This window comes from Equus quagga, chromosome 8 (assembly GCF_021613505.1).
Source record: "Equus quagga isolate Etosha38 chromosome 8, UCLA_HA_Equagga_1.0, whole genome shotgun sequence".
In the NCBI taxonomy this organism is placed as follows: domain Eukaryota; kingdom Metazoa; phylum Chordata; class Mammalia; order Perissodactyla; family Equidae; genus Equus; species Equus quagga.
The window spans coordinates 54403270-54420608 of record NC_060274.1 but is presented as its reverse complement, the minus strand read 5'-3'; the positions used below and the strand labels follow the sequence as shown (position 1 = coordinate 54420608).

General features: G+C 34.6%; 1 protein-coding gene across 3 annotated transcripts in view; it reads left to right on the top strand.

The window, feature by feature from the left end:
- Window positions 1-17339, top strand: part of SEMA3D (semaphorin 3D) — a 185788-nt gene that overhangs the window by 114962 nt on the left and 53487 nt on the right. For all 3 annotated transcript variants that reach the window (XM_046670512.1, XM_046670511.1, XM_046670513.1), the window contains exons 7-8: window positions 2112-2240; window positions 12067-12209. In XM_046670512.1, the coding sequence (XP_046526468.1) occupies window positions 2112-2240; window positions 12067-12209 (272 nt within the window). The remainder of the gene's footprint in view (window positions 1-2111; window positions 2241-12066; window positions 12210-17339) is intronic.

Below are 17339 nucleotides of genomic sequence, written 5' to 3'. Positions count from 1 at the left end.
AATACAGATAATAGAATTTTATAATACTTTTCCCCAAATTTCCCCATAACCTGATTATGTTAATGGAAATGTGAGATTTTTGCTAGCCCATTCAGACTTCTCTTGTTTTGTGTACATCTTAAATTCTCTTATGAGGTGACTATCCTGTTTAAAGAAAGCAGTACTGTGTGGTCTGAAGTGTGTTCTGAGGAATGTCAGCATGACCTCTGAATTTCAGCCATTATAAGAACTCCTTTTGTCTTGGTTTGGTTCATGACTTTAGTCTCTTTTTATTTAACCTGTCTATCAAATGTTTGAATAGATAAGAATGAAGCACCATGGCATTTTAATTTCCACTTGGTGAGAACTAGTGATCTTCCTTTGAAGTGAGGGAGTGTGTGTTTTTGTGTGTTTTGAAAATTATATGACTAATGTTCAGTCATTATCCTCAGAAAATGAGATAGATGATTTGTGATTGTGATCTGTCAGGTGGGGTTGACCACCCTTAATAAAAAACAGTACATTGCGGGCTTTGATGACCCTTCTTAGGAATCCCTAAGTAATTTAAAAACAAAGAAGACAATTTTAAAACCTAGATATACAGTTCCAACATTTAGTTTGAAACATACCATTTTTTTCTGACAAAACGTTCAAATATAAGCAATTTTATATCTTTCAAACTAATGGCTTGTTTCCTTTACTCTTGCCAAATTTGTTTCGTAATGTCTTTGTTGATGTTATTTTTGTTCTTCTATTTTTTTAAAATTTGCCCCACAATACAATGTTGCCATTTACCATATATTTTCAGGAAATGCTTTAAGAGATGGAAGCATTATTATATCTACATTCACTTTACATAACTGGATTTGTGTTTTGTTTCATTTGTGTTTTTTTCTTTTTTCCTTTGGAAGTTGACTGTTGTCATTATTTAGGTTGGTTGTCTCAATAGTTCAGTAAAAGGCTTTTTTAGATGGATATAATCAAGGGAAACTATCTGAATCACTTATACAAAGGCAAAATTTTAAAGATACATTTCTGAGGAAAATCAAATTTCAGTGTTAAAGCAGTGTTTCCATTTTTCTTATATTTAGACATCGAAAACATCTAAATGCCCTGCAGAAATTAGCCGTTTCTTATTTTGGTCTATTAAGTGCAAACCAAAGTAGCTGACTATAAAGATTTCTTGAAATAGAGTCTTAGCTCTCAAGGGGCAACATATTCTACTGTAGGGACAGCATTCTTCCTGCCCTCACCCCCCACAAAGTGCTGACTAACAGTAGGGAACATTGACCCCTGCTCTCCTCTTTTTCTCCCCCCAATCCATTTCTGCCTTCATCCCCTCTACTCTCCCTTCCCTTTCTTCTCCTTCTCCTCCCCTTCTTCTTCTGTCTTTCTCACCCTCCTTTCTCTCTCTGCCTCCTTCTCGTTCTCCTGCCTCCTTTCTCCTCTCCTCTTCTCTTCTCAGCTCTTCTTTCTCTCTTTCTTTCTCTCAAAACATGGCTATGCACTTTACATAAATAAGGAGACAAAGAAGTTTGGTATGCAGTAATGGCAACATCCTTCCCTTTTCAGGAATTTCTGTTTATCAGAACTATTAGAGACATGATTAGCTACAAGGAATGCAACATGTTATAATTACAAAGAATGACTTCAGTGCTGAAAGCTCCCTTTCAGCAGAGGTTAGGCAAAGAAAAGTTGTGGTCATTGAGGTTGTGTCGGTTAAGTAAATACTAATTACAGAATCTATTCCTCATTATGGCATTTACGTTTTAATGTTTTTTGTGTTGCAACAAAGAGGAAATCCTAATGATGATGTATCCTTGAATTATTTGTGGGGAGAAGGGAAAGAAGAAGTTATTCATAAGAGAAGCTAACCTATATGCAATTATTAATTCAGAATACTTTGGCTTTTTTAGTATTTAAGCTTCTAACATCAGCTTACCAAAGTTCATTGAGTTATCTTTTCTTCAACTAAACAAATTTTTCAAAATTTGAAAGTGACGTTTATGAAACAATATATTCTGATGTTAAGCAATAAACTTCTTTGGTTTCATGCTGTGAAATTAGTGTATTGTAAATAGTATCTGCTGGTATACTCTTAGAAGTCCTATGTATTCTTTTCTCCCTCCCAGATGAGTACCTCTACTCTGGAACAGCTTCTGATTTCCTTGGCAAAGATACTGCATTCACACGGTCCCTTGGGCCTACTCACGACCACCATTACATCAGAACTGACATTTCAGAGCACTACTGGCTCAATGGTTAGTGATTTTTCTCACTTTTTACTGTTTTGTCTTTGCTTTTGGGTAGATAAGAAACTCATTATTATCCATTCCAATGTGTTTGAGGATAAGCAATTTAGCTCAACATTATAAAATACATTTGAAATAATTCCCCACTAAGACAAATCTCCAGAACCTGTTGTCTATATAATAATAATAGCTGACAGTTATTGAGTGTGGGCTATTGTCCATGAAACTATTCTATGCTGTAATTGAGTTTTTTAGTATTCAAAATGACATATGAGGTCTATGTTATTATTATGTGCTTTTTAAAGATAAGTAAACTGAGGTCGAAGTTGAGTAATTGGTCAAGGTCTTACAACTTGTTAGTGCAGAGCTGGGGTTCAAGTTGGCAATCTTTCTCCTGCAGTCTGGTTTTTAAGGCCTAAACCAAGTACTGTCTATTAGCCTAATGGAAAGGGGTTAGATTGTACTGTTAACTTCTTTTGTTTAAAGATAATTTATGTTTGGGTTAAGATATGTCTTTGTAAAATTTTAAGCATATTAATATTGGCATTAATTTGTCTATTACCTTTTTGTTTAGGGGCTATACAGTATTTTGAGTTTTCAAAAAAACTTCCTCCTAAATGAATTTATGTAATTCAAGGAATAATGCAAGGCTTTTTTTTTTCCCCACTGCCTTACAACAGGTTGTTTTGTCATGATTTCCTAATGTTTTCTAATTAACATAGGACTTTATTCCATTGCATGGCAGAATAACATAACTGCTATTTAAGCACGCAGACAGCATTTCTCATTCCCGCAACAAATATTGAGTTTTAGTGGAGGAAGCCAGAGTAGAGATTTTTTAGGGACTATCTCTGTATCTCTCAGTATCATTTAAGTAGTAACAATGTAAACAAAGGGGAAAAACACTTTTAAAACATTTCTTTAGTCAAAACCTCCAGATCCGTTTGTTTACACATCAATGTGATGGCTATTGGCCAAAAACGAACTCTACCTAATGGGGAAAACAGATTTAGAATATTCCCAACTACATGATTACTCACTACTTTCCTAATGCTCATGTAAGGCAAGACTATCTTCTTGAGCATTGTGAGGTTTTTGTGGAAATGCTTGGTTTGAGAGTGACACCATAGATTTTACCGATAGAAAAGCTTAGATATCTTTTTAGGTAACAAGATATACTTATGGCTTTAGAATGAAGTATAGATTGTATTTCCCAATCTTGGGATGGCAAATATCATCATATTGCCACTCTTTTCAGAGATTATTCTGTTTTTTTCCTTAACTGTGAGATGTCCATAAAGAAGTTTGCAGCATTGCTAAAACAATAAATGTAGGAAATGTTTATCCAACTATTATTTGCCTAGCATGCTGTTCTTAGTGCTGTGTGATGAGAATTACAAAGGAGAGAGTCTTTGAGTTGGTTTAACATTCTCTTAACAGACAACTTTTGAGGGCCTATGGCATACTGAGTACTATTTTACCCATTGGACCTGCAAAGATTATACAGGAGGCTTGCTGACTTCATGGATGATGAATGCCTGGAGTTTAAGAAGAGAGTGGGAGATTGGTGTGCAAGGCCGTAAATATTATCCTGAAACAAATGGGAAGTTATCTATAGTTTAGTTCTTTTTTTTTATATATTTTTGAGGTGTAATTGACATATAATGTTATATCAGTTTCAGTTATACAACATAATGATTTGATATTTCTATATTTGATCACCACAAGTCTAGTTAACATTCATCATCATACATAGTTCCAAATTTTTTTTCTTGTGATGAGAACTTTTAAGGTTTACTCTCTTAGCAACTTTCAAATATGCAAGACAGTATTACTAACTGTAGTCACCATGCTGTACGTTATACCCCCATGACTTATTTATTTTATAACTGGAAGTTTATATCTTTTGATCCCCTTCACCCATTCCCTGATCTTAGTCAAGGAATAAGATCATTGTTTTTTATAAAGGTAACTGACAGTATCGTGAAGGCAAGACTCCAGGAGAATGAAGACAGAGAGCAGAGGCCATTGCACGAAAACAGAAAGATGAGGATGGGACAGAAATAGAGGTAGTGGCAATGGAGGTGGACGTGAGAATATACAGCAATGGATATTTGAAATAGAAAATGTTTGTTTGGAATAGAAGAATCCAAGGATATGAGGAAGAATTCAAGAGAAGACTTTGGATACTGGGAAAACTTTCCAAATAAAGAAGTCAGTAGAAAGGAAGAAATTGAAGGTCAGAGAAAGGATACACAGTAAAAGATGTCTCAATGGAGTGAATGCAGGCAAATGATTAAGAATTAGGAGAAATAACATTTATGATTCTAGGACAGGCAAGGCAGACTGTTTAGTGGTTAATAACCAGGGGTCTATATAGCCTGGTTTGCTGGACATTTCTAGGTTACTTTTGCTGTTCTTTAATTCTCAAAAGTGTCCAAGTTTAGACAAAAATTATAGCTCCATTTCTGTGAAATTTAGTTTAAATCCTGACTTTCAGTTAATTGTGACCTTGGTGAGATCTTTCTGTGCATCCAAATTCTTTGTCTAAAAATTTAGCATGATAATAGTATCTGTTCACAGGGTTGTTGTAAGGATTAAATTAGATCATATAGGGAAATCTGATGGAAGACAATTTTAAGAGCAATTCAGTGTCAATATTATCATCACCATCATTATCATTATTCCTGAAAGTGAGGGAGGTAGGAGATGGGACCAAAACCCTGAATGCTCTGTGATTCTCTGACATCTATTTAGCATTTTAAAGTGTTGACCACCTTTTCTTTCTCTCTCTTTCCATTCATTATTCTGTGAGCTCATCCATTCTAATAGATAAACGTTTCAATTGTTTCCAGTGTTCCAGTGTTGCCTAAAATTATATTTCTAACTTTTTCCTGTAACTAAGTGCCCTTAAAAATATTTATTTGGATATCTTACATTTTCATCTCAGATTAAAAGAAAGAAACTGGTTGTTTAATGTGGGAATAAAGATATCTAAGCCTTAGCCTTGATTGTGCCACTGATATGCTTTGAGATTTTTCTAAGTGGTTTAATGATCCTTTGCTTGAGTTTCTTCAAATATGTAGAGGTACAGATATAGATATATAAAAGACTAATTGGATCTAAAATCGAAAATCCTGTGAATCTAACTAAAAATTATATTGTTTTTCCCTTTCTAACCTGCCTTTCAGTGCCGGTTTCCTGATTTTTGTCTCTTAACTTTCTTAACTTCATCCACCCAATTACCTTGAAGTTATCTTTGATTCCTTCCTCTCCTTCATCCCCTTTATCTAATGTATCACAAAGAACCTTTACTTCCTTCAGAATATCTATTATTGTTCTTTCCATGGCCGCCATCTTCCTATACATCTTCATCACCTCATCTCTGGCTTATTGCCACAATGTTATTGTTTGTTAAATAATTTCTCTATCTCTAGTCTCTTGTGCTTCAAATTCATTTTATATAGCATCCATGCTAGTCACTATATTAGGCACTTTAAAAGTATTGTTTTATTCACTGGTATAATCCTGAGAGAATTACTATGTCCACTTTACATTTGGGGATAGATTAAAAGTCAGTTAAATAGTCCATAGTTAGATAGCTAGTGGATGTGAGATTGGAACTCAGGTATGTCTTTCTTGCTCTAGATACTTTTTGCATTGTATGATACAATCCATGAACCTAAATTCTACTCTTTTGACTGTACATCGTCTGCTCTTATAGCCTCACTACAAACAGGGTCTGTGTCTCCATGTCTTATTGGGCAACAGCAAACTGAGGATGTGGATCTGATTGTGGAGACGAGGACAGATAGAGAAAGTGTGGTTAGGCAGGCAATGTGGAAGACCTAGGTGGTCCAGCTGGAGTCAGGGTTGGTGCCAGCATTAGGTCAGACATTTGCTGAGGGACAGGCAGGCTGGAATGAGAAGAGCACAATGCTTCAGAAGGCCCAGTCAATCAGGAGCTTCTTGGCATGGAAACCTAGGGCAGAGCAAGGGATAAATTATAGAAACTGTATGAGAATCTTGTAGTGAGGAAGTACCTGACATGCTAAGGTGAAAGATTGGCTTGCATAGGGAGCGTTTCTGTCCTCCATTCTGAGAAGTGGCCATTTTCCAGATATAGTCATCCTAGCATCCAAAGACAGAGGTCACGGAAGTCATCTGGCTAGTGTCAGGAGTATGGGGAGACAAAATACAGTGGTTGTTAGAGGAACTATGGTGATTATTGGGAATGAATGTTATCTTCAACATTCAACTTCATATTTTACAAATTGAGACTCATATGAAGACAGGATGTGTTCAAGTCTCCTGATTGCTAGGCCCATCTTTCCGTTACAATACGAAACTTCTGAGAAGAGTAGCATATCATGTCTCCTGAATCTGGAAGCTTGACTGTCATTTTGGTTGCAGTTATGGAGATAAAGACTCTGTTTCTTACTTATCACTGGGCTTGACATAGCAGTTACTGACACAGGCTCCCTGCTCTAAGGCTACACTAGCCACATGTGGCTATTTAAATGTAAATAATTAAAATTTACTTCCTTAGTCACACTAGTCGTATTTTAAGTACTTAATAGCCGTGTGGGCCACAGGCTACCATACTGGACAGCATAGATATAAAACATTTTCATCAACACAGAAATTTCTATTGGACAGCGCTGGTCTAAAGTGTACTTGTTTACTAATTAGGTACAATAGCCCACAATCACATAGTGTAACACATGTAGATTTTCCTGACTATTCGTTTAGTGTGTAAATGTGAAACTCACTCCTAGGTTTCATAACATTGTTGCCAGGTTGAAAGAACTGACAGTTATTTGATATTTCAAATAATAGGGTCAATGTCAATGTCTGATTAGTTTCTCCCATATATTTTTACATCATTGTATCATTTATTTCAGGTTAGACAGTTTGAGAATTTTTTTCTGTTAAATTTTAATCTCTGTACTTTCATTTTCAGTTTAAAATTCTACTTTTTACATTCTGTGATGAACTAAACTCTTGTAAATTGATTTTTACATTATATTTACATTACCCCAACCCTAACCAAAACCGTAACTTCATCCATTTTAGGGCAGGTATTCCAAATGCAAAAGGGGAGAAATGTGCTATAATAAAGCCCACATGTCTAGATTAAGTGACTGTTGATTAAGTGACATATAAAAATTAAATTAAATTTACAATTGGGTGTCACTAAGATGCAAATTTTAATAATTAATCTTTTAAAAAATATGATCCTATGTGAATCTTTTATAAGTCCGTTTTTATCACTGAACCACTTTGGAAGTTTAAAATCCTTGATGCTTGTGAGTATGCCATATTTTGGTTTTTGCCCTGCCTAGAATTAACCAGAGTGAGACCAGCTAACCTCTTCACTTACCAGTCCAAGGATCCTTGTCAGAATTTCCCGAGGACTTAAATCCAAAAGACTTAAGCAGGAATCCCGATTCATTCTTTGAGGAAGCAATCCGCCTACTAAATACCTCACAGGAGGATGAAGCACTGCAAAAATGAAATACAATGGGAAGTTCTGGATGAAGATGGAGATGGTTTCACAGTTTTCTTTATCAACTTAATCTTGGAACACATCAGGAACTAGAAATAAAGATACGAGTCAGAGTGGTTTACTCACAGTTGAGTTTTTGTGAGAATTTTAGGATGAAACTAAAAAGTATGACCATTTGGAAAATGAGAACAAACAATGACACCTCAGATGCATGTGTTTTTTTTTTTCTTTCCTGGAGTAGATGAGAACTTTTATTTTAAATGTTCATTTTTAACATATGGAGGCAGTTTTCATTTAAAGTTTCTCTTAAGAGTGCTCTGTTGTATATAAATTCTTCTTCCACACAAAAGGATAACATTTTTCAAAAATGGTAGGAAAAAGATATTACTAGAAGAAGTACAGGAAAGTAAAGAGCTCACTGTATTAAGTCATGGTGTAGGTATGCTCATCTGGGTAAAAAGATGTTCAAAGGCAGAAATGAAAGTGATGGGTACTGCAAGCCACATGGATTTATGCCATTTTCATTTGGCAGGGACTCTGGGTGTCATGCTAAAAGTTCATTTGTGAAAATGCATGATTTCAAACTCCATCCCTATTAGGGCATGTATTTCAAATGCCAAAGGGGAGAAATGTGCTATAATAAATCCCAGGTGTCTATTAGTATGATTTTAAATTATTTAATTCAACAACTATGCGTCGCATACAGTGATTGAATGATACCTATTTTTACCAAAACTTGGCAGCAAGTCAGGAAAGAGTTTTCATCATAATATACAACCAGCAATGTTCTGAGGCAGGACCTCAATTGAATCTGCAAGAAAGAAACTCTTTATTCTTGAAACTTGTATTTATTTTTAACTTACAAGTATGCTTATTATTTAAACCACAGAATACAGTACTATTTGATACTAACTCTTTTTTCATAATTAGATTTCTTCCTGTAATAACATTTGGCTTAAACACCTCCATCATTCAATTTTCTTACAGTACTCCAAAATAATTTTCTTGTAGTACTTGAAAAAGAAACAACATTTAAAAGAGAGTCCAGTAAAACCAACAGTCACTGAATAAACACAACAAGACCATCTATGTTATATATTAGTTGAAAGTTAAAATAAATACAACTTGGAAAGGTATCTACTCTACTTTCCCCCATTAATGTCTTAAATGAAATTCCTAGAATGTGGACTGGTGTCATACTCTACCTTTTGACCATTTCAAATGGTAATACCTGGCAACACCTGGATAATGTTTCGCATATGCAAAGTAGCTTGTTCTGTGTATTTCTGCAATAGGAGAATATGGATTGCTGTATTTATTTGTATTCCTTTTGGACAGTGTACATTCTGCTGTGTTGTAGAATTGTGTTTCTTTTGTTGAACTCTGTACACAAGTGAAGCCCTAACAATTAGCTCATGTAACCACTTCTCCCATCTGAGTGTCTGAGGAAAGCTTCACAAGAACTCTCCCTCACACTGGAATTCCTTAACCTGTGATGATTTTCTGTTTCAGATCACTGAGTTCTCATCTCCTCTCTGGGGAGAAACGATTGTGTAAATTTTGTACCACTATGTTATTTTTAAAATTATAAATTCAACTCAATCATTAAGTTGGTCTGATAGGATACTAACATGGGTCATCATGCTGCATGTGTAACTACTTAAATTATGTTTAAGTGCCATGATAAGTTCTACTTGTGTTACTCCCCATTTTAAACTCACATATTTGTTAAGATAAGACAAGCTAATCATATTCCTATAATTTCTGTATAGGTTCATTTTTCTCCCTTTTTTGTCCCACTGTAATTACTTAAGAATGTGTATTTATTATCAGTCCTAACTCCCCCTGTCCATCCATGCATCTGCATTATTAACCTTGGGTTAATGAGTCCTATCTATATCCTTTTTCCCATATATTAAATGGTAGTCTATATTAGTAACTCTTAAACTTAGATGCTTTTAAGAATCACCTATAAGGTTTTATTTATTTTTGTATTTCTATATTTTTAAAATACACATGCCAGTGCAGCTGGAGATTTTCATCCAGGTTGGTGGCATTGAATTTAGGCATCTGTAAATTCAAAAATGTTCTATAGATTATTACTAATGCTTGGCCTATGTCTGTGGGAGCCCACAGTTGGTTGTCTTTTTCCCTATTCATTGTTGTGGTCTCCTTTCACATCATTGGAAACATCAAGACTGGGCCTTCTCCTTAGCCATATCTTGGCCATATGTTAATATTTTCTTAATCCAGATTATAATTGGTTTGAAGTGATGAGTCAGTTCTTACTCATTTTTGTATTATTTGATCCTAGCAGTATTTCTTAAGTGCCTTGAATATAGTAGTAATTAAATATATTCTTTGCTTTCATGAATTTACTGAAATCCCCAATGCCACATTTGTAGGAAAATTTGTTTCCACAAAGAGTTTTTTTAAGAAAACATAATATATTTAAATCAAAAATTAGAAGTGATAATTTGTGACTACAAAAAAGTTTTACTGTGCTCATGGATTCAAAATCTAGTGTTTATGATTCATCAACAATTTAAAAGAGGGACTGGAGGGAAAAAAAATAACCAAAAAGCCTCAAGTAGAATTGTTAGTGGACCTTGCTAATTTAAGATTAATTAAAAAGAAAATTAAAAAAAAATACATGGTTTTCTAAACTTTAATTTTTATGTAATCTACGACCATTTCAACAAGTGAGATTATCAGGAGCATAAGAATCCATTGGAGTCCTAAATTCCAGGGAAATAATAAGGAACAAAGGAGAGAAAGTTCATACACATATTTACCCCTTCTCTTTTCCTCTTAAGGTTTCCCATTTAAGGAAAGAAGAGATTGGATGGGAGACCCAGGGTTGACCCGGAGAGGCTGGGCTGATACAGACTGAACTACCCATCTCTTGAAATCAAACATTAACTTTTGTCTATTGAAGAAGACTATTGTGAAGTCTTGTTTACTGGGCTATTGATCAACTGCTGTACATTTGTAGGGGGATGATTTTCAATACTTCTGGGGTACACAGCAATCAGGGCTCTAGGCAAAACTCTTCTCTAGAGAAGGTGGTAATGTTGATCTTTTTCATCTCCCACTTATTCTTTTTTTTGTGGAAACTTTCTGTCGTCTTTTGTCCTCTGCATCTACTTCCTAAGTAGTGCTGTGTGCTTCCTTTCAGATGTTTCACATTTTCTTCTTAATTGAAGTCCTTCCTTCCTTCCTGAATAACCACTCTTTCTCTGTTTTCTTTGCTTTATCAAAAGGATTATTTTTGAACTAGTATCACTCAATTACCCAATTACAGATCTGTTACCTAGTTAATTCACAATTATGTAGAACCAAGACTTAAAATGCCTAGTACATTTTAAACAAGAAATTAGTAAGCCAAATTCACTTGTCATTGGGGCTACGCAAAGGTGTCAATTGTATTGCAAATACTTTTTCACTTAGCATGTATGATGGACATCTTTCCATGCCTACAGAGTTAGAACTACTTCATTTTTAACAATTACATATTCTTACAATTGTATGCATGTGCTCAATTGTCCATCATTCTCTTGTTTGTGGTCATAATAATCATAATAATGATTGTCATCCCAATCATCATCTTAATAATAAATAGTATTTATTGAACCCTTATTATGTGTCAGGCACTGCCAGATAGTAAATAGTTTATATAGCATTAATTTACTTGCTTATCATATCAGTTATCCTACTAGGTAGATGATATTCGTAGCCTTGTCTTGGATATGAGAAAATTGAGGCATAGGGAAGGTAAATGATTTGCCTAAGGTCACTCTCCCAGTAAGTGGCAGAGACAGGATAGAAAGCTGGAAAGAGTGTCTCCAGAGCCTACTCTGGAGTCGACCCAAGTGCTATTGATTGCTTCAATTTTTTTACCTTTGGAAATTACACAAAATGCAGCAAATAACATCATCATATATTAAAATTTGGGATATGTTTATAGTTTTTCCTAAGCTCTTGATAATAGACATTGTGGTTAAAAAAAAGTGACTCCGCCACATAAAAGGAAAATATAAGCTCCTAGAATCTCCAGGTTTGAAAAGACTTTCTTAGTTAAGTTAGTTGAGTTGTAACCATTGTGAATGTTAGCCAGTCTTGTTACCTCTTCCATTACCTCTTCGTGGTAATGCTTGTTTCTACACTGCATCATGTTTATTTGTATGCACATCTCATTTTCCACATTTTACTCATGGTTAATTTTATTTATTCTGCTGCTAATTGTTTTACATACAAAAGACACCAGTATTATCATGGCTGAATTACTTCAGTATTTTAATTTATAGCTTCTTTTCTTTCAAACAGGAGCAAAGTTTATTGGAACTTTCCCCATACCAGACACCTATAATCCAGATGATGATAAAATATATTTCTTCTTTCGTGAATCATCTCAAGAAGGCAGTACTTCTGATAAAACCATCCTTTCTCGAGTTGGAAGAGTTTGTAAGGCAAGATATATTTATTTCATTTAAGGCATCTATGTATATGTATGAACAATTAACCATGTAATGTTGAAGTAAAGTTAATGCTCATTATTCGTAAGTGGTCGGATAAATTCATACTATTTTACATGTATAATTTTTGAGGTCCAAAAGTAAAAAGAAAAAATGGTTCAAATTTTTCCAGTATTAAAGTTTATTTTTCCAGTGCCTGAACTGTTGCCCAAATGTGAGTTAGATCTCTTTGGCAGCTTGCACCTTTTATTGAGAGGCTAAACCTTTGCTAGTTACTGCTATCTTGATAAGATTGCCACATTGTCCTAATCCATAGAGGTTAAAATGTTTTTGTAAGATTATTTTGAAATTGAAAGCGTCTTAGTGTAATCACTAGAATAACTTAAGCACCAACAGAATCACATCTTGTGTTTTTATCAAAATACACATCACACATGTAAAATTACTTATTTTTACCAAATAAATTGAAAATATGGTTATAGTATTATTACAATAAATATTTTTAGAAATTAATCTAGATTACAGTCTGAGAGAAAATGGGCTAAAGAGGAAAAAAGGAAACAAACCAAAATGCAAAGTATTTATTTTAAAGAACATTGTAATTAGTTGTTTAATATTGCCATTTTATGTAGATTACAGGAAAACATAGAAACTCTATGAGACACTTCCATTTTATGCCATCAAAGTTCTCATTTGAGTGAATACAAGCTTTATCGACTAATAATGCTACTGGAATCATACTTTTGACTTTAGTGTATTATTTTTTGAAAAGTTAGGTTTGTCTTCACTGAAATAACATTTCTTAAATAGACACTTTCAGTGTAAACTCAATTATTAAGAGGAAGAGCTGTAAAGTTAATAAATACTCTAAGCGGGAATCTTTCTTTAGTCTTGTACAAACTTTTCATTCCTTCCATCTGAGCCTATCACTTTTTGTCTCCATCTGCGCCCTCAGGGTTTTGATCACTTTCAGGGACAGAAATACAAACCATCGTTGCACTTAAAAGTGCTAATGAAAGCATGGCTTTTGAATGAGGCCAACTTGTGAGTGCAGAGCATTCTTTACCTAGTGTCCTAGCCAGTAAAACTGTCTCCCACTGATCCCTTCACCCGCAGGGGACAGATTCTCTAAAAAGCATCCTCTTTCTTTCAGAGTCTAAAAATTCACAGTAATTTCTCTTGAAGCTTCTCGCCTAGAGATGAACGGCCATTGTTTGGAGTAGTCATAGTGTGTTCGTGTATGGAAGCATGCCTTAAAACAGCAGTTTCTCGACCCTGAAAAGCTGTGCTGTGGATTGACATCATTTGTAAAAATGAGCTACCTTAAATATGTCATAAGAGATTTATAATCAATTAAATGTATTTCAAGAATGACTGCCTGATGAACATATATAACAAATGTGTGTTGTGTGAACCAGTTTAATACTTATTCCTTGATAGGTCTTAGCTATTTGATAGAAATTCATTTATAACAAAGTAGTGTTCTTCCTCTACTATTAAATATACTGAAAGTTATTCTTAGAGGTGGAGAAATATATTAAAGAAAAAGTTAGTCGCCCATTTATAAATTTCTATATTAAAAATATAATCTAAACTTTTAAGTATCAGCCATGGGGTATTTTATTTAAATTATAAACAAACTCCTGTAGAACTGAAAAAGCAGAGAGGATTGTAGTACATGAGTCTTCCCACCACAAAAACCTCTGAGACCACAGAGCAAGATTTTGTCATGCTATTGTGTTTGGATAAAAAGCTAGCAAGTTGTGAGATCAAATAAGGACGTGATGGATGAATTTCCTTTAAAAATAGATGGAACAGAGGTTCTACTCAGATTAGTCTATTTCTTTACTCAATCACTGTTTTCAGATAGCACTGTCTTCAGAATTTCTCACTATGCATATCACCCATTGGTCAAATGTTTACAATATTTGTTTCTAAATGCATCTTTGTAATTTCTTAATTGCAGCATACCCTGCCTATGTTTTTAACTTTACTTAATAATTTAGGATTAAAGTGTGGGGAAAAAGTGAGCACTTCTCAGTAGAGATTTCACTGACAAGATTAAAAATGACTTGAAATCTTTTAAAAAATGTTATGTGCTGCAAGAGAATAACAAGTTTAATTTAAAAACGGCTATTCAGCATCATTATTTTTGCTGTTGTATATTATTTTCACATAAGAAAAACATTCTTCTGACATTATTTGGAACATATTATTCCTCTCTGTTTCATTTTTTAAACCCACAGGGTTACTATAATATTATTTTTCTATTTTCAACAAATAATAACAGAATGTATGTCTATGCTATGAAACAAAATGGCATTTGATTGATATAAGCAAAGATTTAAGAAGGAAGGAAGAGATCGTATTAGAGAGAATGAAGAGTTAACTGTGTACACTTTACTGGGTTTATAGAGCTTTTCAGCAATACGGAAATCCTTCCTACTGTTTGTTCCACCAGGATAGTCCCACAGTACCTATTTATTTGGAAGTATTCAGGTTTTGTTGTTCTTATTGTTATTGTTTTTTCTTATTTGTTTTCATTTTTAACTGATAACCTTTAGCCCAATGCAAAACGTTTGACAATTTAAGAGCTCCCTACCTCTTCAGCTACTAAAGTAAAAGTTGTTTTATTGACCTGTCACACTTATTACTATTAGACTGAGTAGTATACAGTGATTGGTGGGGAGGAGATTTTGAAAGTACGCAAAAATTACAAAAAATGAGTAAAAAATTGTTTAGAGAATATGAATGAGTCTTTTCAATTTTGTAACCTATTCATTCATTATTTTATCATTTCATTATTTCAATAACAACAACAAAATATAAGTTCTGCACAAAATGCAGTACACTGGACACTGGGAGATAAGTAAGCCACTATCTCTTTTCTTTAAAACCTCACAGTACAGTGAGGGTAATAGAGATATAAACAGATAATCACAATATAATGTGATAGAAGTTGGAACTGAGAACTCTACACATTCACTGAAGCTCCAAAATTGAGTCCTGCAGGAGGAGGAGGGCTGCTCCAGGGAAAGGAAATGAAGATAGGAATTTTAGGCAGCTTTGTGACAGAGTATTTTGTTTAAGAACCATCAAATCTTGTAAGTGGAACTTAGGGATATGTATGGGGAGCAATATCATTTGAGATTGGATTGGTAAGTTGGAAGATAAGAAGTCTTATTTACATGTTAAGGAGTTTAAACTCTATCCTGTAGACAGTGGGGAGTTATAAATGCTTTTAGGCAAAGAAGTGATGTGATACGTAGATATATTTAGCAGTAATTTGAGGAATCCATCTGGATTAAGAAATATTTGTGACTAGGAGACCTGTAGGGTGGTTCCCTAAAGAAAATAGGAATGAATAGATAAGGGTAAGCTCAAGAGATATTTCTAAGATAGAGTCTGTATGTAGATTTCTAAAAAGCCCTTAATTTATTACCACTCCTTTATTAATTGCTTAGTGTACACTAGTGCTGTCCAATAGAACTTTCTGCGATGATGGGAAGTTCTATATCTCTGCCCTCCAACACAGTAGCCATGTGGCTTTTAGTGTTGACATATGACTAGTATGGACAAGGAACTGAATTTTTAATATTACTTAATTTTAATTAATGTTAATTTAGATAGCCTCATGTGGCTATTGGCTACAATATAAATATAGACTATTAAAGCATTCGTTTACTCAACACATTTTTTGGTAACTGACCCTGTGCATGACACTGTGCTAAACAGTAGTTTTATAGAAGTTTAAACAAAAAGACATGAGGCCAGCCCAGTGACATAGTGGTTAAGTTTGCACACTCTACTTCAGTGGCCTGGAGTTCGTGGGTTCAGATCCCAGGCACGGACCTACACACCGCTCATCAACCCATGCTGAGATGGTGTCGTACATACAAAATAGAGGAAGATTGGCACAGATGTGAGCTCAGTGACCACCTTCCTCAAGCAAAAAGAGGGAGCTTGGCAACAGATGTTTGCTCAGGGCCAATCTTCCTCAGACACGTACACAAAAAAGACATGATACTTGTGCTCACTGAGCTTACAACCTAGTAGATGATATATGCTTAAATAAGAAAATACACAGATTGACATATAATTGGAAAGTGTGATAAGTGCTAAAATGGAAAAATCACAGGGTGAAATTAGGAAAAATGGGTGGGCTTTAGCTTAGTTATAGAAGGTCTCTCTGAGAAAATGACTTTTGAACCCAATGTTGAAAATGATTAGGAAATTGCAGGGCAAAGCTGACAGCGACAGGCAAGAATATTTCAGGCATAAAGAAAAGCTTGTGCAAAATCTTAGAGGTGGGAAAAAGCATGTAAGGGATTAAAAGAGATTTACTGTGACTGGAGCATAATGAGTAAATAGAAGATTAGCAGGATAGTGATTGTTTTCCTTTTTAAACACATAAAATTTCAACAATCTTCAGAAGTTTTATATTCCCTGTTTATACAGTCATGCACCACATAGCAACGTTTTGGTGAATGGCAGACTGCACATACAATGGTGGTCCCATAAGATTAGTACCATATAGCCTAGGTGTGTAGTAGGTTATATCTTTTAGGTTTGTGTAAGTACACTCTGTGATGTTCACACAGTGACAAAATTGCCTATCGACTCATTTATGAGAACATATCCCCATCATTAAGTGATGCATGACTATGATTAGTACAGACTGATATTACAGATACTGACTCCACAATGTATATGAAAGGCTGCAACAAGTTCATGTTCTATTAGATCCTTGATGCATTTTAATTCTCCCTTACTCCTATCCCAGAGACTTGATACTTGCCCTGTGGACAAGGGCTCTATGTTCTTAGTAATTGTGGTTTCCAGAAGATAAAGCAGAGATTGGGAAAAGATACAAAGACTACATTCTGTTATTTGAGATGAGAAACACAAAAAAGGTTTCTGGGCGTAGATTTTATATTTGGACAGTTGAACTTGATGTGGCTCTGGAATATGCTGTCATGATAGCCAGTTGAAAATATGAACCTGAGGCTCAGTAGTTCTGAACTCATGAATTTGAAAATCACGAGTATATTGGTAGTTCTTGAAATCATGGAAGTGTCTGAAATTGCCCAGGAAAATTTGTAGTGCGAGATCAAACAGCAAAGA